This window comes from Protopterus annectens, chromosome 2.part2 (genome assembly GCF_019279795.1).
Source record: "Protopterus annectens isolate FY-2018-M chromosome 2.part2, PAN1.0, whole genome shotgun sequence".
NCBI classification, from domain to species: Eukaryota; Metazoa; Chordata; order Ceratodontiformes; family Protopteridae; genus Protopterus; species Protopterus annectens.
The window spans coordinates 733,480,175-733,504,915 of NC_056730.1; the positions used below are offsets into that span (position 1 = coordinate 733,480,175).

Genomic DNA, 24,741 nt, shown 5'->3' on the forward strand with positions numbered 1-24,741 from the left:
CTAGTTTTGTGTTTCTGGCTGTTTTTTCCATGTGGGTTTACACCTTTTCCTTAAATTTCCTTCACAGTTAAAAAGCTTCTCAGGAGACTCTCTTGCCTTTCTACCTGCCCCTATGCAGCTGAATTTTCTTTTTCTGTAGGATCACCATTAGGATCACATTTAGCCAAAGGGACTAAACATTTTTTTTCTACAGCTAGGGAACTTTTAAGCTTAACTATTGATTCTGTTATGGCAAGCAAAGTTCAAGACTTCAAGAAGTGCTCGGCCCGCAGGCACAAAATTTCACCACAGAACTTGCACTCCGTATGTGTGCACTGCCTAGATATAGCATACCTGGACTCAGACTGTGAAACATGTTCCTCTTTTGGCTCTAGAGCATTACAGGAACACAGGGGAAAATTGGTCCTTAAGGGCCTTCTTCCAAGCCAACTGGGAATGTCTGGACTCTGCTCCTTCTGAGTCATATTCTTTGCCATCAAAGAAGTTCATGAAAACTAGACCCTTGAAGGATAAAGAGAGATATCTAAAGAGAGGGGTAAGGAATTGGAGGGAGAAAAAAACTAGAAATACACACTGGATCCAGCACTTCTTTTGGGTCTAATTCCAAAGAAGGGTGTGTGGATCCATTCACTGACACCTCCTCCATACTTTTCACCAGAGTTGGTGAGTTTTAGGCTCCTTTCCTGCTTCCTACAAGAGAGACATTCCTCCCAGCCACCTTCAGTGGCTTCTTCTTTCTAGGTCCATCCACTCCACAAGGAGTCTTACCAAAGTGAATGTTGACAGGATGTTGCAATGGTTTCTTCAGATGCATATTCAGTGGGGGTCCTCCTGGCACAGTCCTCTTCTGGAGCACCTGGTTCGGTTCTCTCCCCCTCTTTGTTGGTGACTCTTATTCTTGTCTGACCTTTGGATCCAAGTCTCTGCAGAGCACCTTCATTGGAGCCAATAGTCCTTTCATTGTGGACTGTAACCGTTATTTGTTCAACTCTGATATTGTCTGATTAGGATGAGAGTAGGTGCTGAGGGTCAAGGGACAGGATCGACTCTGAGGTTATCATAGCTGGCACTCTCTCCCTCTCTTGGTGTCTCAGCACTCTCTTGGTGTCTCAGCACTTGATAGCTTGTCTTGTTGGTCTTGGAGCTGGGGCAGATTTGAGGTGTTTATCCTGTCCATTTTTTGAATCAGAAGAGTGTTTCTTCAGCTACTGTCATGTCCTTGACATTTGAAAGGTTTCTGTCCAGAGCATGAGAAGAGGTGTCTCTGCCATGCTCAGCTCCATCCGTGCCCCCTTTGGATTCTGCATCTGAGCTCCTACATCCTAATTGGGGACAGTCAGCCTGTTTTAATGTTGGGGTTGAGGGTATTCACCACGCGAGTTCCCAGTCTGATTCCGAACTGTCTCCCAAAGCCCAAGTGCAGAATGATTCTGGAAAACAGATGTCTAAAAGAAGACATTTGGAGTCCTCACAAGAGTAAGTCACAGAAGATGCAGACTTAGAAGATGGAGAAGGGTCACAGTGATCCCATCTGGAAGATGTCACCTGTGGTGATATTTTTGAACTTGTGAAACAGCGAGGGGTTTGGTCCACTGATATGCCCTCTCCAGAGGTGTCTGTGTTCTTGAGGCTTCTGAGGCTGGCTCTTCAACCTCTTGAGTGGTGCCATCTGCTGATGCTATAATTGATCTATTGGCTCAATGGGTGTGGAAGGAGTCTGATGCGGTTGCGCCAATTGACAAGATCTTAATCACCCCAAAGGACGGAATGGTCTGGAGCAAGGGTCCCCCAGCAGATGACATGGTTGTAGTGGCAGCCACTAAGAAGGAGCTTTCAAAAGAAAACACATCTGTCCATCCCCTTAACAGGGAGTTAGGGGTGTTGGATAGGTTTGGGTAGTGGATGTATGCATCCGTGACTTTTTCACTTAGAGTGCTGAACTGCCTTGATTATATGACACATTTACAGAGGGTCCTGACCAAGATGGTTACTAATTCCTTCACGGGTAACTTATCAGCGGACATCCAGAAAGCATTGGCGTCCCAATTGTCTATCCTACGATCAGTCAGTGTCCATCATGTACATGCATCTGCTTTTTAAAGCAGCTAATGATATGGCTAGAGTAGCAGACATCAACATAGCCATTCACCAGTATGCCTGGATGCGATTATGTGACTTTGCACAAGGCTTCAAGACATCCTTTCTTAACACCCCTTTCAGTAGTTCAACACTGCTCAGACCAAAGGTTAAGGAGACTCTTACCAGGAGTAAACAAGACAGTAAAACCCTGTCTTCCATTCGGATCCACTTCTCTGCCAATCAGAGGACCTTTGCAAGGAACCACAAGATGATAAAGAAGATGTGTGTCGGAAAATCTCAAGTTTTTAATAAAGACACTCCTGCAGACATACCCTCTTGAGACAGGGGGCAGTTCAGTGGATGCCACACTAGAGGCAGACTGGACAGCAGAATGAGAGTTTTGTGGTCCTTTCACTGAGAAGTCTTATCAGTGCTCCTGAAGGTTGCCAAGCTGCCACACACTGGAGGCAGTCGGGGGGGGGGGGGGGAGTACTTGTCCCTGCATCCTCAAGTCTGGCAAGCCATCACACAAGATAAATGGGAGCTGAGGATAATCACCAGAAATTACACTTTTCCAAATTATTTCCCTTCTCAGAAAAAGAGGATTCCCAACATACAACCCAGTCGGATGGAATCCACAGCAATAGAAATAAAAAAAAACTTTTAGAAGAAAGAGGCAATCCAGCAGGTCCCCCAAGACCAGTTAGGATCTGGAGTATATAGGTTCATAGGTGTGTACTAGGTTAATGGCCGTGGAGCCTTTATAAGGCTAGCCCATAGAGGTGCCTTGGCATTGTGCTGCCAAACATTAGTTCCCAGTGCCTCTATCAAGTAAAGCCACTGGAGTGATCCCCGGGGTGAACTTTCTATTTCCCATCCACTCATCAAGATTTCTCTTGAATAGGCCCAGTGAGGTGCTCTGCTTGACATGCATGGGAAGTCTGTTCCAGAGTATAGACAGTTTCTGGGTTATGAACCTGTCCCTCCAGCATGTTCTATTGATTGTGGTAATGATGTTGAGATCTTTGGAGCATGAGGTGCAGAGGGATTGGGATTTCTTTAGATGTAGCATTTCTAACAGAGCTGGGTCAAACATGGCTTTGTAAGTCAAGCAGAGATTGCCTCTTAGTAGATGATATGTGACAGAGAATAGCTGGAGTTTTTTTTTAGTCTGCCCATATAGAACATGTGTTTATTGCCTAGGATCCTCTTTGTGAGGTGCTTTTTTGGCATTTCCAGCTGTTGCATGTGTCTAGTGAGGTATATGCTAAATGGGGCATTATACTCGATGATTGGCTTAATGAGGAAAGAGTAGAGAGAGATGATGATCTCTTTCTTCTTGGATGCAAAACCCTTGGTAAATGAGATGTGTCATATAGAAGGACTTTCTGACCACAATGGCAATGTGGTCGTCGAAGGAGAGGTTGCTGTCAACCTGTGTCCCCAGATCTCGTATAACACCTTCAGTGTTCAGTGGGCTCCCATCAATGTGGTAATTAGTGGGAACTGAGTTTTTCCCAAAGGGGATCACGACGCATTTTTTGGCATTAAGCTTAAGGCCGTGATTTTGACACTAGTCATTGGTCTCAGTGAGGCCTTTCTGTAGGATGTCTACATCACTTGGGGAGTTAATAATGGCTCACAGTTTGCATTCGTCTGTGAACTTGGTCAGCCAGAGTCCCTCCGTGTTGGCCTGTACTTCTGAGAAGTAGATGCCAAACAGGAGAGGACCCAGAATCTTTTTTATTTCTCAAGAAAACAGGGGGATCTCAGGCCAATCTTGGACCTAAGCCAACTCTTGTCAGTTTTTGAAATAAAGTTCTGGATAGTCATGATTCCATCCATTTTTCCTCTCTTGCCAAAGAACAACTGGAAATGTTCCATAGACCTCCAAGATGCCTACTATCATGTTAAGGTTGCGAGGCAGTCCTGGATATTTTTCCATTTCCTGCTGGGAGACAGTCATTATCAGTTCAAGTACTGCCCTTTAGTCCCACCACAGCCCTGCAGGGATTTACCAGATACATAGCAGTGGTAGCAGCATATTTTAGATTGCTGAGGTTTTGGGTGTTCCCATCTCTCAAAGATTGGCTGCCTACCACTCCAACCAGTAATTCTCTGATACAACAAAGGGACTTCTTATTCCATCTTCTCCAGCAATTACTGATACAGTTGACCAAGTGAAGAGTCACTTGATGCCTACACAACAGACAGGATTCATTGGATGCCACCTAAATATGATTAGTCATATTGCCAATCTCCCACAGTCCAGGATGTCATCCTTATGCCAGGTAGTTATTCAGGATCTTCATCAAACCTCAACTCCTGCAAGACTTATTCTCCAGCTGCTATAGCTGATTGCCTCAGCAATCATACTAGTTCTCCTAGCAAGACATTACATGAGAGTTTTACAGTGAACCCTATTTGTTCAATGGTCCCTTGTATTGCATTCATTACATGCTCAAATATGCCTGATACCCATTTGCAGGACACACAGTTGGTGGCTGATCTTCCCTGTGGATTTTCGATAGATGACCATTTTCCCTACCACCTCATATGGCTACAGTACCCACAAATGCCTCCCTCCTGGGGGCATTTTAAAGAGAAGACTGCCCAAGGTTCATGGTCACCCACAGGGGCTAGTCTACACATCAGTGTCTTATAGATGAGGGCAGTCCCCCTTGTGTTGTGGGCCTTTTAGGACTGCCTTCATGAGGGTGTGATTTCTATCCAGGTGGACAACATGGCAATAGTCTGGTGCATCAACAAGCAAGCAGGAACCCACTTTGGCAAGAAGCAATGTGTGTGTGGAAGTGGGTAATATCTTTCTATCGCTTTCTCTTAACAGTGCACATTCTAAGGATGTCCATGAATCTTCAGTCCCTGGGGCCAACCTTGCTGCAGTTTTTTTGCTTCATACCTAACAACAGGTGCTGCGGTTAATATGTCATGATCCCTCCACAGGGTCAGTCACTGAGAGATGCTGTTGTCCATGTTTGGTTCCTTTGTCTTCTGTATGCCTTTCACCCAATATCTTTGATAACGAAATTTATTCAGGAAGTCAGAAGGCACAAGGCCAAAGTAATCTTCATTGTCCCCTTTTGACCCTTGCAGTTTTGGTTTCCCTTTATCTGGCCTTATCTAGTGCATACTTCCTTGATTTTAGACTCCCATCCAGTCCTAATGATTCAACCATCTGTGCAGTCTCACCCAGATCTAAAGACCTTGAAACTAACCACATGGTTCCTCCAATTGTAATGATGGGCAGGGATGTTAGGCTGTTCACTTCAGTGATTTGCATCTTAACAGCTTTACAAAAGCCAAATGCTAGAAAGGTTTATCTTAGCAAGTGGAAAAGGTTTCCTGTTTGGGTGTCTTCTAAGGGAATAGATCCCATTTCAGCACCTCTTCCACCTATCTTAAATTTCTGTCTTGGATCTTTTGTCTTCTAAGCAGCCATTTCCAATTTCCAGATTGGACACAACCAAACTCCCTTTGCTTCACTGAAGATTTTATTGGCCTTTCTAAAGGGAACTTTTCTGCTAACATCTCCAGTTTCTCCACAGGACATTACGATTTTGCTGCAGGCCTTAACTCTGGCTCCTTTCGAACCTACAGCCACAGTGGATTTAAAATATCTGTCTTGGAAAATCGTTTCTCTGGTGGTGGTAGTTCTGCAAAAAGGATCTCAGAATTATAAGCATTGTTTTGTCAACCCCCATATGTGGTCTTCCTTAAAGACAAGGGTGTCTGTGAGAACAAATCCCAATTTCCTCCCAAAGGTGGCATCAGAAGCAAACTTTAACCAGACTATCAGTCTGCCGATGTTCTTAACAAATTTTTCTGATAAATGAGAGTATACTTTACATTTAGTAGATGTTCATAGACAACTCCGATTTTATTTAGACAGGGCTAGAGATGTTAGAAAATCTGATCAGTTATGTTGCTTTTTCTAAAGTGAAAATTGGGCAAAGTGTATCAAAAGTCATGCTGTGCAGGTGGCATTTGGCTTGCATAATGTTTATGAAAAGATGGGATGGTGTTTACATGGAAAACCAAGGCTCATTCTGCTAGGGCAGTGGATACTTCTGCTTTTTTACACAGAGTTCCTATTGATGAGATTTGTGTTGAAGCAACTTGGTCTACTGTTCACATGTTTGTGTCCCAAGTACAAGTTTGGTGTATTGTCCAGATCCTGTACCTCTTTTGGCTCTACCATTCCCAGGAATATCCTTCCTTGATACCACCAAGGTGATTTTCGTAGCTTGGGAATCTGTTCCAAAGGTAGACTCAGATGAAAACAGACAACCAGAGTCAAAGTTATGTACATATCATAGTGGTAGATCTATGTTGTCTAGTTTTTGTCCTGTTCAACATCCCTCCCGCCATTCCTCCCACTGAAATTGTTACGTGGTGCCTTTGAACAGGTGGACCTCACCGGGGGCCTTGTCCTTTAACAGTCTTTGGTTGCTGTTTCTCCTTTATGACCAGTTCTGTAGCGTACCCTGTTTATGCTACTTATTTGAATAATGTTCTAGTTCTGAGCAGGCAAACTCAATCTGAGGTATTTTGGGGAACAGAGGGAATTATGGGTAATGCAAGAGTCAGAACCCTGGATCCATAGTTTCCAAAGAAGTTGCCGAGGTCAGATCTGATCAGATCCAATAACGCAAAGCTGAACCAAACAAAAACAAGACAACTTGGATCTGGCATTATGGTAAGCAACTTTAATTTTCTTAACCATCTTTGGGTGCCAGGTCATCAGCTGGTAATCATGGACTATACCACAATGATGTGATACATTAACAAACAGGAGAGAACTAGATCCTACCCCTTTGCAGAATATTGGTGGTAGCCTAGGTTCTAAGTCTCAGCACAAGCTGTTCCTCCTAGCTACCTACAGTGAGTCAGTGCATGTCATTATTTCATACAAACTATACAGGACCAGGATAAACCCTCACAGCACTGAAAATGTACAAGGGAGCCTTCCAAGGATTTTTTTTCCATTTGTGATGAGCTCCTCAGGTAGATCTGTTTGCTTCCACTCACAACAGACAGCTAAAGAATTCTGCTCCAGGATTCCTTGTATATTGGCCTTGATAATGGATACCTTTTTATTCACATGAATGAAAATGTGCCTATATGGTTTTCCACCCTTTCCCTCTGATGACCAGGGTTTTTCTAAATATACAGAACAACTCCCCAAACATAGTTGTGGTGGCTTCCTTTTGCCCCAAGCAGCAGTTAATGTTCTTTGTAGTCCGTGTTGCGGTACTTTCTGCCAGGCAGAAGCCAATGGCTGGCCCGATTTTCCAGAGTCTTATCATCATCCTAATCAGACGGATGTCTTGTGATTAAGGTCCGGACATTGGAGTATAAGAAGTATATCCAGTGTCATCTTCAGTTCTGTCTAGCCATGTAGTCCGATGTGCTTCACATGTGTTTTATACACTCGCAGTCCATCGGTCAGGTCATGTTTCTGGACTTCCTCTGCTTCCAGACAGATAAGTACCTCATCGAGGAAGATTCTTGACCTGTAGGAAGCAAATCTCACATAAAGATTTTCACTCATTTTGCTTGTTTTGTTTGGGGCCTCAGCTGGACGTCTGTAACAGATCTGACTGTGCAAAACCCCGTAAATGTAGGGCTGAAGTACTCCCTACACATATGAAGTCCTCGTTGCCAGGTTCTTTGGTAGTATTGCAAGCCTTGTCTTCTGCAGGTTCCTCTACTGCTCTAACAACCTCTAGTGTAATCCCAAAAAAGTGAAAAGGTTAAAAAAAAGAAAAAGGAGTCCACAGAAAAAGTGAATGGATCTTGCCTCTAAGTCAATCAAGGACCTTGGTGAGACACCTTTGCAGTCTCTAGGACTGGCAGCTGTTAGGCGGAAACCCTCTGATATGACCCCTTAGGAGGCTTCCACTGTCACTGGCCTTCCTGTAACTACCACTACTACTCCCTTGTCAGTCAGGTCTGAAGCCACTATGCAGGCATCAGCTTCTGATGTCTGAGAAATGGTTCTACAAGGAGTCCTCACCCATCCACTGACTTCCATCGTTTCTTCCAGTGAACTGCATCCCTCAGCCACACCTGTTGAACAGTGGTAAAACTAAAACTTACCCCATCTGTAGCCTCGTCTCCACCCTAGGCCTATGGGCCACTGACTGACGTCCAGGACCTGGTTTAGATAGCACAGGAATTCATGCCTTCGTTAAAGCCAGAGAACCTCTATAGACTTCCAAAGTTTCCCTGTATCCGACTAAAAGAAGTAGGAATATAGTGTTCCATAAAGATGAAAACTCCTCATCCTCTGAAGATGAGGAAGAACTCACCTACTCTGGTCACTTGCAACCCCAAACCTACCCTGATTTGAACTCTGGCGATACTCTCTCTTCTGGCTCCTCACCAGAAGACCTTTCTTTAGGGGAGATGTTACATAAAATGGAAGAAACCTTTAACTGGGAAAGTTAGAAGTTGTGCAAGCTCAGACACACTACAGGGAACTAATAAGCTTACACTCCCCTCAGCCATTGGCTATTCCCCTGGTACACACAGTCCTAAACGATGTGTTTGAGAATATAGCCCTTCACCTGGATTCCTTATCACCTGCTCCTAGAAAACCAGATAGATTTGACAGGGTACTTTTACTTGCACAAACATCTCTACAAAAATCCTAAAGCTGATCCCTCCATAGTCTCTACCGAAGCTACCAAAGGGCCATCCCAGCACCCATTACCTAATGGCAGGGAGAGCAGACTCCTGGTCAGGTTTGGCAAGAAAACTTATACCTCTGCTACCATAGCCATGAGCATTACATTGCCAGTTTCATGTGATAAAATATTTGGAATCACTTCAAGACAAAATGTTAACAAAACTTGATTCCATGTCAGACAAAACCTCATACAAAGCGATGCAGGACATTGCTAGAGAAGCCTTACATGTAGCCAGACACTCCTTGAAATGTGGTTATGATGCCTTAGATTTTTCCTGCAAGGCATCTGCCACAGGATCAGTTATGCACAGACATGCTTGCTTAAGAACTCAAGCCACTGTCAGACCAAGTTAAAGCAGAGTTATTGTATGCCCCACTGGACTAAGAGTTCCTATTTGGAACCCCAGCTGAGCAAGTCTTTGAGAAACTAGACAAAAAGGCAAACAGATTAAAACAGTTAAAGAATTCTACTTATCCCTTACCCCAAGATACAGCTGAAACTACCCATATAGGTCTTGGACCTTCCTACCTAGACAAGACAGTGGGAGGCCTCCTCTTGGAAAAAGACCAAGGCAATCAAGAAGATAGCAATCAGAACAGCCTCAGAGATTGGGTGCTGCAAAAGAGCACAGCCAACGCAGAGAACAGATGTGACTGTGCCCCCTTTTTGCTGTCTTACCCCCAACACACACAAACAAGACCCCTGGCAGGCAGGCTTTCCTTTTTCTTAAACTGGTGGAAGACATTACAAGAGATCTTCTCAGCATTATAAAAAAGAATACTTTATCCAATTCAAGCAAGTACCCCCTCCCCCTTTTGGGCATGCCAAGAAGACCTCTAAAGGAGCAAGAAAACCTCTTGCCATCAATTATCATGGATTTGCTGAGGTAAGGGACCCTATAGCCGGTTCCACCAGGTCAAGAGGGGAATGTTTTTTATTGATGACTCTTACTTGGTTCCAAGAAAAGAGGGAACCTGGAGACCTAGTATGTATCTCTCAAGGCTAAACAAATTCCTTCATGTGCCAAAATTCCAGATGCTTACGCTGCCAAAAGCTTTTCCCCATGATTTTTCAGGATACCCCCATGGTCACAGTCAACCTAAAGGATGCCTACCTTCATGGATCTATAGCTCTCAGCCACAAAAAATACGGTTTGTAGCCTTAGGCTCCCATTTCTAGTTTTGTGCTCTACCATTTGGGCTCACGTTTGCAAGATGCTTGGCTGCCCTAATAGCATATTTTAGAATTCTGGGAGTGCATATCTAACCCTACACAGACAGCTGTCTCATCCAAAAAAGGTCTATTTCAGATACGCTAGAAGTCCTCCAGACATCTATAGACTGCTTCCAAAAATGGGTGTCACGTTGTACGTACAGACGTCTCTGATGACTTCCTAAACAAGGATCCTGTTTCTGAGAGCCATGATGGACTCCATCCACCAGAACACATTCCTTCCTCAGGACAAGGTAGTCTTCCTTACAGAGTGCTTTAACCAGTTGCTTACAAAAAAAAAACATCTCAGCCAGAGAGTTCTTGTGGATCCTAGGGTACATGACGACTTGTATCCTAATGATACCTTTAGCAAAGCTTCACATGAGGAAAACCCAATGGTTTCTCAAAAATGCTTGGGAGCAACCCTCTCTGTCCCTAGAAACCCTTCTTCCCTTGCTCCCATGCCTCAAGAAGGAGCTTCAGTGGTGGATATCCACCATACAGAACAAGCCAGGTGACACAATTACTCACAAGTGTATCCCAATAGAGAGCTCAGACATAACTTGGGGCACCCACCTAGGTCCAGTGAGGGTACAGGGCATTTGGTTCCCAAAGCAGGCAGTTGTGTGTCAGTCTAAAGGAAATGCTAGCAGTTTTTCTGACCATGAAAGCTTTCCAACAGCATCTGAGTCCAGGAACCTGCAAATTTGGACAGTCAGTACCACGGTCATGTGGTACATAAATGGACAGGGGTAGAGAGGCCTGGTCTTACCCCCTTGTGCAGCTTTACCAGAAAGAGCTGGATACTGACAGAGGACTTTGGGATCATCCTAAATGCATCATACATACTGGACAGGGACTTACTAGACCCAGTGAGTGAATGTTGAAAAGCGAAGTGTTCTTAGATCTCACTTTGCTGTGGGGAATCCCATCTGCAGACCTATTTGTCTCTCTTCAGAACCCAACAGGAGTGAGCCTGGAAGATAGATGCTTCCCCTTCACATAGAGCCAGAAATTCCTGTACGCCTTTCCCCCATTACCCTTGTTTTCGAGGGTACTCACCAAGACGAGGACCAACAGAACAAGCATGATTCTGGTAACCCCATGTTCCTGAAGGACACAGACCTTCTTAGCCAAATCATGGGATTGGTTTTCCTCCCCATCCTAACATCTTGCAGTCTAGCTGCCTGGAGCATTTGGCTGTGACACCCACCTCAATGCCTTATTCTAAGGAGGTGTTACCTATTCTTAAGGAGGCAAGAAAGCCAAATGCCAGGAAATCATACCTGGCAAAATGGAAAAGATTCTTCATATGTTGTCATGGCCAACAGACTATTCCAGCTCAGACAGACAGTATTTGCTTTATCTGTCTCACCTGTTTGATCAGGGTGTCTGTTACTCCAACATAAAGGTTCGTGTTTTGGCAATTTTGGCTTGCTTGTAGACTGATCCACTTTTCTCTCACCCATACATGAAGCTGTTTTTGAGAGGGGTGATGCACTTAAGACCTCCTAGGAGTGACCCTATCCTGCATGGACTTCAGTTATGATTTGGAAAAGCTAACCCTTCTGCCTCAGCACCACTCAAGATGTTCCCCTGGAAGACCACCTTTCTTACAGCTCTCACGTCAGCTAGAAGAGTGTCTGAACTGCAGGCTGTCATTTGTATGGAGCCCTTCACTGTCTTCCACAGACATGATAACCCTCAGAACTACCCCTTCATTTATATTTCAGATGTTTTTTGCACTCTGCCTTAACCAGGCTATCCATCTGCCAGGTTTCTTCCCAAATCCACACTACAAGGCGGAATGAATACTCAACTCACCGCATGTCCACAGACAGATCAGGTACTACTTGGACAGAACAAAGACTGTCGACAGGGCAGACCAGTTGTTGGTATCCCTCACAGAGGGAAACAATGGCAGGCCTGCCTCAAAGCAAACCATCTCAAAATGGATTGCAAACTGTGTCAGGTTCTGTTACATCAGAAGTAATCACTTTCAGATTACTTATTTGCCCATTGGCTCACTGGTGTTCTCTACATGTGTGCACTGAATACTTACCTTTAGTTCTTTTTCATGTCATGTTCAAGGGCATCTATATTTATCCTTGCCTGACTCTGTTAAAGACATTACTCTGAGAGGTGATAGAAGTAGCCTTGGGACTTCACTGACCCATATCTGTCCTATGCGGATTTGTCTAAATTAGTTGAAATGAAGTTGTCCTTCCCAAGATATTTCTTGGAGCAGCCATGGCTACCAAAGGTACCAAGGAAAATGGCCCAAGTCTTCTTCAGGATACAACTTGCCTCCTGAATTCTGTTTTCAGGCAGCAGAAAGTACTTGCGTAACAGCAATAAATATCTTAAAAAGTGCTGTGGTACATGTCTGCCTGTATACTAATGGCTTTTTTGCCAAAATGTTCATGGAGAAAATTCAGTAGTATCCAAGGAATTTATGGTAACACCACCTTCATCTATTGGAAAAGGTGTTTGCAATCATTCCAGTCCTATAGAAGGAGTTTGGATGGTGACAAATGACAGACAGCTTCTGACTAGTAAATGGATGTCCTTTGTGACCTTTCCACTCACAGACGTCAAACCTCGAATGTGGTTGCAGTAGACTCTGACTGAGTAGCTCTTGCAGGAACTCTGAAAGCCCATCAGAAATGAAATTCCCAGTGCAAGAACACGAATATCAATGTAAAGGAGACCTAGACCTGGATATATGCTATACCGATTTTCAGTGTCTGAAAAGATTCAAAGGATCAGCTTGGAGAATAGGACCTTGACCCCGTGCTGGGGTTCCTCATCTTAAGTTGTGAGTATCAACATAGCTCTCAACCTCTTAATGCAAATATCTAGACAAAGCCAAATATAATGGGGGACAAAGCCCCAAAAATAGGGACAAATTTTAACTATTTCTCTTATAAACTTAGAAAGTTGCTAGATTAAAAGGTCTTGTGTTACCATGCATTTTCTGAAGGATATGAAGTCTGAAACGCAAATGCCTGTCAAGACTTAGTGAAGTCAGTCCTCACTGATTTGCCAGAAAAATCCAGAAAATCACAAATTTTATGAGAAACAGACCAAAACTATGAGGCCAAAATCTGGACAGTTGAGATGTGTGAGTATTGGCTATGTGGAAAATGGAAAACATTTCCTTTTTGTTGTGCCTTTTATGATATTCAGCCTGAGGAAGTGTCAGCTTGATGTATTTTAAGCTACTTGATAACATTTTGGCGAAGGGGAAGGGCTACTGTTTTGTTAAAGTACATCTTTAAAAAACATCTCATTTTGACTGCCCATGGAACTCTCCTTTGTTTTCTCTCCCCACAGTTTTGATAGGGGCTCACTATCTGAGACTCCCCCACTAAGGAAACAATTTCTCCTACCTTGGGACCTCAACAGCATGACTTAAAAATTAACTTGGCTTTATTTGAACCAGACCAACCCAACTGTTTTAAAATACCTTTCCTGGAAGATGCTGTTTTAGTAGTGGTAATGTCTGCTTGTGCAATAACTACAAGCTCTGATGTGGACCATTTCCAGCCATGTACTGGGCCACAAGAGTAAGGGTAGATGCAATATATTTATGGGCACTTTAGAGTAGTCATTTAACTAGTGTGTTTTTGGGAGGTGGGAAAATTGAAGTACATGGAGAAAACCCATGCAGACATGATAAGAACCATCAGCCTTCACACAAACAGTGACAGGAGATCAGGTTTAACCCCTGATCCCATGATCTGTGAGGTAGAGTTCTAGAGAGTGAAACAAATGTGTTGGGTAGAGTGCTGAATGCCCTTAAAAGACTTATTAGATCAACGTATTGTCTCCTGCTATCGAGAAAAATGTAGTGTAATGTGGGGTGTGATGGGTATATTGAAATGCTCAGCAAAGATAATTGTTTTGATAGAAGCAAGGTAGTGACAGTATATAGGTTAGAATCTGCAACCCTTAGCAATGTTCAGTCTAGTAATTTACAGAAAAAAATGCTGCATGTTATGTTCTCTGGTACTTAGCAGATAATATCTGCTGTTCTCTAAAAAGGAATTCTCATTTCCATTTCATCTGTAAGTCTGGTAATGCATTATTTTCCTTTGGTTCATAGTGGACTTCTGTTTTGGATTGATTTTGTAATTGTTTTAATTTCATGACTTCAGTTCTACTGAAAACTTCCACAGGAGATAGAGTTAGTGGAGGCTTTGCTGCAGTAGTCATATGAAAATATTGAAGTGCAAAGCTGAGACAATAAATTTGATGAAAGTAAGTTCATTATTTATTGATATTCGGTCAATATCCTAATATATGTATTTTTTCCATTCTATACCCAATAGGCACTTATTGCAGAGTCTGTAGGTAGTTATGAGACCATGGATCTATTTAGGCACACCACTGAACTTGGCATGCATGTAAGTATTAAGGCACTTATAATTCTTGATTTAAGTTACTCTAGTACACTGTTAAATGTAAATATATGTTTATTTTTTACTGGGCTGGAGCATAGCTAGAGTGCAAATATTTCAAAAGGGCTGTTTTATTTATAGACAGAAGGAGCAAAAGGTTATGGACACTGGGTATGTGCCACACTGCAAGATAAAACTAACAAGAACTCAGAGCTGTACCGTTACAACATCCTGCAGATGAATGCTATTTCTGCTGCACAGGTTGCCTTGAGCAAATATACAGGTAGGTTACAATTTAGCTTTGTTTCAGGAGGCATTAAGTTCGTGTGAAAGGCTTTCAGGGAAATAAATGTCAATTGTAAAATTCATTTAATTCTGTTGAGGGTCTTCTGTAGGCAGTAATCAGTAGACTTTAACTACCTGACTTGTGATACATTTTTTATTATCTTCTCTTAGTTTGTCATTTCTTACTTAACTCCACATCGTGACTTTTGGGCTCCATTTCTTTGACATTTTTTACTTGGTATTTGCCATAAAATCTTCCAAGCAAAAGTTATTATCGGCCGGTATTAAGAACTACAGCACTTTTGAGGGGGATAACTCCTGTGGTGATAGGCTACACATGGTCGTGGCTTAGAGACAAGGAATTTATCATCTTTTGCAAAGTCTTAGTAAAGATGGAGGCAGCCCAGAAAAAGGCAAGAAAGTTTATGTAGTATCTGCACCAGATGTGACATAAAGAGACTGAGATAACTTACATTTTAATGAAGGGGTTCTTCTCAAAACAGTTAAAAAAAGAGAGAGAGAACAATGAAGATGATGTAGATGCTTTTTGGACTACAAGGTAAGTTTTATTATTTTTTTTTACTATGTGTATCAGTCAGATGCATAACCATTCTTTCTGATGAGGGTTTTAGGGGTCAGTGACTGTGGAAGTTCATAAATATGGGACTGATGTGGTAGTTTTTGTAAGCAGTGGAAAAATTATATTGCTTTATTGAATTATCAGTTGTCACATAGGCAAACTTATGTTTATATAAAAGTAATCAAACCCTATTAACAAATTTATATTTACAAACATTATAAATCATATGTATTAATCATATGTATTTTCCAATACAGTATAGTCAAACCAACATGAGTTGTTCAATTCCTGCTTTCTCTTAAACCTCATTCCTCCTCCAGAACATTTTTCTACATATACTGGCCTGTTCCCACAATTTCACTTTCTTTCTATGTAATTTACTCCTACCCTTTTCTAAAGATCCCACTTCCTATTCTTTTATCTCCGTCACAATATTCACTACTTCAAGTATGGTTAGTTTAGATTTTGTTTTCCATTTTTCTAGTAATTGCTTTTTTGCAGCCATCAGGATTAACCTTAACAAGACTTTACTATGTCTAGGCAGTTCCGATCCTGTATCCCAGCTCAAAAAAATATTTCCTTAGTTAAACTCATTTGCTCGCCCAGTATTCCTGACAGAGTACTCTGAAGGGAATTTTTAAGTCTGCCACCTCATAACACACTGAGAACATGTGCTCCCAGGTACCTCTTTCTTCCCCATCATAAGACTCCAAACATTTCATGGCGGAAATCCTATATCTTCTAGATTTTGTTGCATATTTGGGTGCTGTAAGGAAAAATTGTTGATTCATTGTGATCTTTATCTTATCATATAGGTATATAATTGACTAGGGTAGGTGAACCCAAATGATCCTTGTCTGCCATCAGAATTTTTATCTTTAAACTGCTGTTATATTTTCTTTCACTGTCTCTTAAAGTATTTCTTTAAGTGGCTGTCCTGTTTGCCAATGGACACTGACTTCAGAACCTCGCTTGTCCCATAGCTTCTTTCTTTACATGAACACTACATATTGGGTATGCCTTGATAAGTCTTTTAGCTGGGTGGGTCCTGCCTACGTATTTAAAAATACCTTCTGGGTTAGTGCCAACTATCCTTGGAAATGTTTTCTTTTCATGTGGGTTGTTTTGTGAGAAAAATATTTAGTCAGGCTTTGTGATAGAATTCTTTGTAGCCTCTAAAGGATGAGTTGCATTGCTACTTGTCCAAAACAGTCTTCTCAGATGTGCTTTCTTTTTCTCATTTATCATTCACAGTGGTGACAAGGGGGTGCCTGTAAAAAGGAAGGACTTAATTTCCTTCCCTTTTAGTTCTTTTCCAGCATATGGAAACAGACTAGAAACAAATACAGAAGATTGGGGCAAAAAAAAAAAAAAAAAAACACTTGAGAGTACCCAGAGGTCATGCCTACAACTCAGTATATTTGGAGTCTGTACAGTTATGGTAGGTGCCTGTGTGCTTAAACTTTCTTGGGTAAGTGCTCTCCTCTGCATGGTTCCAGGTATGGTACTACAGCAGATAGGCATGGCTTCAGGCTTTAATACTTCAAAGATGTACATGCACAAAGATTCCTGGAATTTTTAAACACAAACTCCCTGGACCAGATAAGTCAATACACCAATCAGTGGTGCAACCATACTGGATCTGATCCTCACTAATATGGGAGAGTGCTGCACACCCCCTACTGTAATGCTTTCTCTGGTAAGGTCAGACCACAAAATGGTCTCCTTTGAAGTAAAAGTAAAACCTGGACCCCAGCTAAACGGGGAATATTCAGAAATTATTCTAAGGCTAACCTCCTACTATTAAGTGAGAACCTGACAAAATTTCAAGCCCCTATAAACCCTGAGAACACATCTGCCTATGCAGAACTGTTCACAGAAACCCTGTACATGCATGTTAATAGCTGCATAAAGGCAGCTCTACCCACCAGGAAGCAGTACAGAACTAACTCAAAAAATAAGCCACCCTGGTAGAATCACAAAATCAATAGGTTGTATAACAGCAGGAAGAAATCATGGCAACAATGAGGAGGTGCAGCACCCAGCAGGATAAAAGCAATCTCAAAATAAACAACTCAGAGGACAAATAAAGTCTACCAAAGCCAAATTTGAGGTAAGTTTGGTCTCCCAGACCAAGAACAACCAAAAAACATTCTTTAGCTATGTCCACAACCTCAAAGGCAGTACACAATTGTGTGCAGAGCTCATTGTAAATGGAGCCACCTATACTGAGCCAGAAGATATAGCAAACCTCTTGGCTGATAAATTCAGCTCCAGCTTTACTCCTCTCTTCCCCCTCAACCTTCCATCAGGAAATATCAACTGTAACCCTACTATCATTAGGGAACAGGCCCTTAGTGATCTCTTTAAGACCAAGAACACTGCATCAGTGGGCCCAGACAATATCCCAGGATGCCTTCTAAAAAGCATGAAACATGACCTATCAGGGTCTCTGGAATTACTATTTAACAATAGCCTCCAAACAGGCTTCATGCCTCATGAATGAAGAAAAGCAGTCATCCCTCTGCACAAAGGTGGGCCATCTACAGACCTTGGAAACTACAGACACACAAGTCTCACTAGTCTTGTATGTAAAGCCATGGAAAGAATTATCATGAAGATGATCAATAGAGATATAGTAAACCTCTAGACACTGGACCCAACCCAGTTTGGTTTCGTCAAGGGCAGATCATGCGTACTCAACCTGGTGAACTTTGAGAAGGTCACCAGAGCAATGGATGAGGGTAAAATAGTTCACACCGCCTACCTTGACCTGGCCAAGGCATTTGACACAATACCCCACTCGAACATTGTTGGCAAACTCAAGAGTTTAGGTACAAACCTATATATCACCCAGTGGATAAGCCAGCTGGCTCACAGACAGGACCCAGGAAGTTAGAATTGGGGAGTCCATCTCTACAAAGGGGCTGGTCACAAGTGGAGTCTCTCAGGGATCCGTCCTTGGACCACTCCTTTTTGGCATTTACTTCTCAGAAGTCAAGGCCAATGTCAGTGGTCTCTGGCTGACTAAATTTGCAGATGATTGAAAATTAGGAGCTGTCCTTGAATCTCACACTGACACAAATGTTCTCCAGGAGGGGCTGACGCAGACAAATTGGTGTCAGAGTCATGGACTAAAACTAAGTGCCAAGAAATGCATAATAGTATCCTTTGGGAAGTCGTCCATCCCTGGTAGCTGTCATATTGACATCACACCCCTTAGAGTTCACCCAGTAGTCAGGGACTTGGGAACACACACAGTAATCTAGAATTTGATTATCACGTATCTACAGTGGTGAGGAAATCATTCTGTGTTGCGCAATTTATAAACAAAGGTATGGCATCTAAATCCAAGGAAGTCATTGTTCCACTGTATTTGGCATTCATCAGACCTACCATTGAGTACAGTGCACCCTTTGGTATGTACCTAACAGGCATATCCAACAACTGGAACATCCACAGAGGTTTCTCACTAAAAGAATACAGGGCATAAGTAATATGTCCTATGCAGACTGCCTGAAGGCCCTATCCCCTGTATTTTGTCTCCTACAGGCTTTTGAAGGGAGATCTATGCCTGCCATACAGGGCATTGTCAGACCCCACTCTGAAGGACCTCCTGCATATCCACAAAACAAACAGTACCAGAATTACCAGTTCTAAAGACTTGAACCTTGCCTGTGATATAAGTAGGAAATGCTGGAGAGAAAGGTATGTATCCGAGAGACTACCCCATCTATGGAACTGGCTTCCCATCCAGGTGAAGCAAAGTTCCTCCCTAATCCAATTTAAATGAGACTTGGACAACTGGATGGGAAACCAGAAATTCATCCCTGGTTTGGCACCTATGTCTCTGATGCAAACAGGTAATCTGTAAATGGTTAATCTCCCAGGCCCATGCTTACACTTATCATGGTTATCAGAACTTGTCAGAGATTTGGGATGCATGGCTAGACTTAAAAAGGCCCTTGTGGTCATTAGCCTAGTAAACACCTATGAACCTCTGAAGAGCTAAAACAAGCCATTCCAGAGATGCCATTGTTGGATGAGATTATGTTTGGGCATGATTTCAGAATCTGGTTGAAGAGCTTCAGAAGAGGTAATGGCATTGGCCACTGTGGATTGTCTGTGCATTGATGTTCCTCAGTTTCTTCTATGTTTACTCAGTACCCTAAGAAGAGGAATCCCCCTTGTAAAATGAGAACCATGAAATGCCAGGCAGTGTGTTGCTTCCTCTATCTTGTCCCACAAAGATTTCCAAGTTAGGATGACTCCAACAATGCCCCGGCACAGTCTTTTTTACTCTGAAGATCTGCCAGTGTTTGTCGGTTTGGATAGTTATCACCACTGTTAAGGTTAGAAATAATGCAAAGACAGACAAAATATTTGGCTATGAAAATATAATATGTATCCAAAATTACTGCAAATGGGGAGGGGGTAAGAATTTTCTAATGCTATCTGTGATGATAGGAGGTACTGCCAGCACAGCTAGCTAGAATTTTGTAAATAATTACATGTTATTTCTGAATATCAAACTGATTTGTACAAAATGCTTGTGTTACAAATGTATTAGAACTGTATGTTATGTGTATATCAAACTGATTTGTACAAGTGTTTGTGTTGAAAAGGTATCTGTAAAGTGCTTGTGTTTGAAATGTACCCAGTGTGCCTACTGGAGAGAACAGAAATGTACATGCACTATTATAACTATTTAAATGTATATGTTTTAACAGAGGAAACTGGAAGGTTAACCTTAGCCCAGCAAACTTTAATTTATATCTGAAATTAAATCACTTTATGGGCTAGACCATAAAGATGCTGTCTCGCAGTTTCAATGCAGCCAGAGACACAAAGTCTGTACTAGGAAGCTTTCTGTATTGTCTTTGGGGTGAATTAATTACTACTCTGGAAGCATGGAGGTATTGAATTGTTTTATGACTTCCAGCACCTGCCACCAATCTGAGCAAAAGCCCTTCTCTGTGTATTTTTACAGGTAGATGCTAAATCCTGCCAGCTTCCAGCAATGAGGGTTTGCATGGGAACTAGATGTCAGATTACCAGAAGTGATGCCATTCTGCAAGCTAGCTCAAAAGTAATATTTTACATATTATTTTGAGAAGTCCCTTAGTGAGACTGAGCATTCTATAGTCTTGGGCCTGACCACAAGAAGGACCATTCACCACACCATCTTCCTTGCTCTATTAAGTAAATAGGGACTAGTATAATTCTCTTAGAGTCGGTCAGGAATATAGTGAAACTTAGTTTAGATATTGTTTTTCTGTATTTGTCTGAACATGTCCTTCAGTGTTATTTTAAATATTTCCTGTAATTTGAACTCTGATGTCACTGTGAATATATACTTAGTATTTTCTTGTTCTTTTATTATTTATTATTAAATATATTTAGATCTTTTATTGTGGCCAATCTTTGTAGAGATATTTAAGTTTTGAGATTTGCATATTTATTTGGTGACACTGTGTGGCCCACTCGTAATAGCGTTGCTCTTGGTCAGACTACCTTTGTATTAATGTTAATTTCACTCAGTATATTGGGTACCCTTAGAAGAGCCTTAAAGCAGTTAGCAGGAGTGTCTGGTGGCAATCACAACTACCTTATAGCCTGGGCAGAAGGGGGCGTAGCTAGTAAACATGTGCCAGCCTTTCCCATGTGTGTGTGTGTGTGTGTGTGTGTGTGTGTGTGTGTGTGTGTGTGTGTGTGTGTGTGTGTGTGTGTGTGAGTGTGAGTGTGTGAATCAAACCTGAGAGTGCGTATGTCAGCTATTTGGGCAGGGACACGAAGCACTGGTTGGACAGAGAGGGTATTGGAAGTGTTGGCTTGGACACTTAGCTGAGATTCCAACTCTATAGCTGTGCCAGAGGGGAGTCTTATTAGTGATCTGGAGAAAGAGGGAGAAGCCAGCCCCGGACTGACTGTGTTCCCTATGTGCTCTTAAGGGAAATTGTGCTTGGTTGTGCTTGATGCAGAGAGCTGCATCTGGAGATACTGTATGTGTACCTGCTACTCCTCCCAGTGAACATCCCCCACTGGTGCCAGTGGTTTGGATTAAAGCTGCTTGATTATGGGCCCAGAGGTTGTAGGACGTTACATGATCCCACAAAAACGACAGAACAACCCCTTTTTATACCTTAAAAGACATTAGGTATAGTATGAGGCACACATGGTATGATACAGTTTTAGCAAATCAGAATCTTACAACTAGTCATGCTGTCCACATGAAAAGTACATGTATGTGAACATATCATTGTTCTCTTACTAAAACGGGAAAGCTGAATCCAGTCATGTTTCGAACTCTGTTTACCATCTTACAGTCATGCTTAGTGAACTTCTTTACTTGAGAAAACTACAGCTCTATGTGAAAAAGAAATTTCTACCATAAAGCATAAAACAAGAAATTTAACAAACAAGTTAATTGCCTGGGAAAAGTTATACTTGGAAAGTTTTAAATGATTTCCTGAATGTGTATGTTAATTTAACATTGCTACAGTCTCTGTACATAGTTATTTTCTATTTTTATTTGTATATATGGTACTATTGTTGTTATTGTCATTACAAATAAAAAATATTTATGAGAGAAAAAAAAGAAAACTTCATTAAGTTAATTTATGGCATGGCCCCCTCAGACATCTTTATGTTGTTTTCTTAGTACTATATAGAAGTAGTTCATACAGCTATTTCCTGTTTAGTAACACAACTGTAGAATTTGCCTAAGACAGAGAGGGAACATGCCAGTTCATTTGCTGTCTGTTACAGTAACAGGAAAGGATTTTTACCTCAGGCTCAGTTAGATTATTTTGTAATACACATATAAGCATTCAGAATTAGAGAATATAAAAAAAAAATAATTTTCTGTAATATGTTTTTTATTCCCATTACACCATGGACTTTTGGGTTTTAGATGTGTTGCATCCTTGTTAGATTTCTAATGAGGACTCAGTCATTCTGCTGAACTCTCAAAATGAATGTGAGACTATTGCTCAGCAAAGTATTTGATTATGCCCAAATTACCAACACATGGATTATCAGCCATCAGACATTAAAAAAAAGTTTACATAAACAACTTAATTTCTTTTTGTGCCATATCCTCCTACCAAACTTAAATTATTCTAGCACAAACATTGCTTTGCTCCTATAAAAGTGAAATCCCTAAAGCATCAACCTCCATCAGCTTTCAGGCATTGACAAACTGACTGCAGATTGTTGCTGCCAGTAAGAAAAGGCCTAGACTCTTCAGTGCAAATGAGTATAGTCTTACTTCAGAAAGATGCAGTTATCTTTGGGCCTTTTCCTGGTTTTAAGATGACCAGAAGCCGTCTTTCCTATCCTGGACCTCAACATTTTTATAGAGCACATCTGCTACTTATGATTCAGTGTAAGAGCTATCCAGGGGTTTTGCATGCCTTATTGCAGCAGAATGACTGGATGACATTGCTAGACTTGATTAATCCCTTCTGGTGGTAAGTTTCTTTGGCTTACTGGGCTTTACCTTCAGTATAGAGCTTTGCAGTGTGTATTTTCATCTGTATCAAGACTGTTTTCCAAAGTGGATAACCATTATGTTGGAAGCAATACAGGAGAAGAAAGTTCTTGTATGCCTTTATCTAAACATCTTGCATCTGGTAGTATCCACTGTTGAAATCATCTTGTGGTTATGCACCCAGGATCTCGCCATAAAGTGAGGGCAATCTCCTCTAGTTCTCTCTCTCAGAATTATATTTAGGGCAAAGTTGGTCATTCACCAGTATTCATTCTTGCCTACAGAGAGGACCTAGAAAGCCATTGCCTTGTTAGCAACAGTCCTTCGGGAAATTCTGTGTGCGACAGAAAAGTTTGGAGTAGTTGCGAGTATGATTTAAGTCTTTCTGCCATGTGTAATAAACTGATGTGAAGTTGTTCTATCTTGCCATCATTCTTATTGATGATGGCTCTGACTCTGCCAAATGCAAAAGCTCAAGGTCTTCAACCAGTTCATGACTACTCCCTATCCCATGATGTACTGGTGCTTCCCTCAGATCTCATTTGCTGCTGCAACAGATCGGGCATTTCACCAGCTCTGGCCAGTGAGACTTTGATAATTCCTCTAGTTCTGTAAAGTTTTCTTAGCTAGCTTAAAATTAGTTACTTAGGATAAATGTTTTCTGTCTTAGAGTGACATTGCAAATTTAGTTTGTTGATAGCTTGCTCTTTTGTGCTCTTTCTTGTGGCCTGCTTGAAGGCCTTCGTTTTTCTCCCTGTCCCCATTGTAGTGTTAAGAGTTAACAGTTAGGTAGTTTTCATTAGTGTGTTGATATATATTAAGTAGAATTTTAAATGCAAAGTTATCGTTATGTCTCAGCAAGAAAAGGGCAAGGAGGCTAGGCAGGCTAAGCCTTCGGGATTTAAGAAATGTCCTAAATGTGGACAGACTATGTCCATTACTGATGGACTGTCTGTTCTTTTTAGGAACATTGCACCTACAAAAAGATTGGTCTATCTGCCACTCGTTCAGTTCACGGGCGTTACAAGAAAGGAAGAATAAGCCTGATAATTAAAGGTATAATTAAATCTTCCGTTCAGGAGTCTTTGGAACAAGACAGTACAGCTCATGCCAAGCAGTCTAAACATGCAAAGAAATCTTCATCTACTGGATCCTCCGAGCCGGGAAAATCTCTGTCGTCCAGTCAGTCTAAAACTGACAAAACTTCGACCTCGGCACCACTGATTGTGGAGCCGGTGGTTGTTACAGTGAGGAGCCGGTCCCCGGTACTTGAGCCAGTTTCTCCTACACTAAAATCACCAGTTTTGCAATCAGTAGCTTCTTCGGCTCCATCTTCTCATTCCTCAAGGAGCCTTTCAGACATGGACGTGGATTGGGTGGAGCAGAGGCTTCTGCAGACACCGGCATTTGCCAAACTTTTGTTGGGGCTGAACCGTCCAACCTTCCTCCCTCCATTTTTGTTCCGCCTCCAATCCAACTAGAGGTTTCGTAGCCGGAGTGATCGGAACTGAAGATAGTGGAACCATTGGTACCGAGACCTGCTCCAGGACTTTTGGATCCATCTTCTCCGACTACTTCAGTGCCGACCGTAAAGTCTAGGGGCAGACACTCACCGGCCAGGTCTGGGGAGGATAGTTGAACTGATCTTTCGGGTCCGACTTTGCCTCTCGTGGCCTCGGCATGGATGAGTTCGGCTCCTACCTCTGGTTCAGAGCCCACTGTACTGGTGCCGAGGGAATCCCCTGTTTCTTTGGATCCAGGGGTTTCTTTGTGCCGGGACCAGGGGGGCCTTTGATGCCATGAGGAGAGTATTGTCCCCATGGACATCCACATCATCAGGACCAGTACCTCCTCCCCCCACAGCACTGGTGTCTACCTCAGCATCTCAGATTCCACAAAAGTGGAGAGACCCAGAGCCTCAGGACGCCCCATCGGGCGAACTCTGCTCTTCTGAGACCTCACCAGAAGCCTCCACTG

The 24,741-nt window shown here is 42.2% G+C and overlaps 1 protein-coding gene across 1 annotated transcript in view; it reads left to right on the forward strand.

Annotated features, from left to right (window-relative positions):
• Positions 1-24,741, forward strand: part of TTC37 (tetratricopeptide repeat domain 37) — a 2,356,248-nt gene that overhangs the window by 1,428,406 nt on the left and 903,101 nt on the right. The window contains exons 25-26 of the mRNA XM_044064132.1: positions 14,339-14,413; positions 14,549-14,690. Of these exons, the coding sequence (XP_043920067.1) occupies positions 14,339-14,413; positions 14,549-14,690 (217 nt within the window). The remainder of the gene's footprint in view (positions 1-14,338; positions 14,414-14,548; positions 14,691-24,741) is intronic.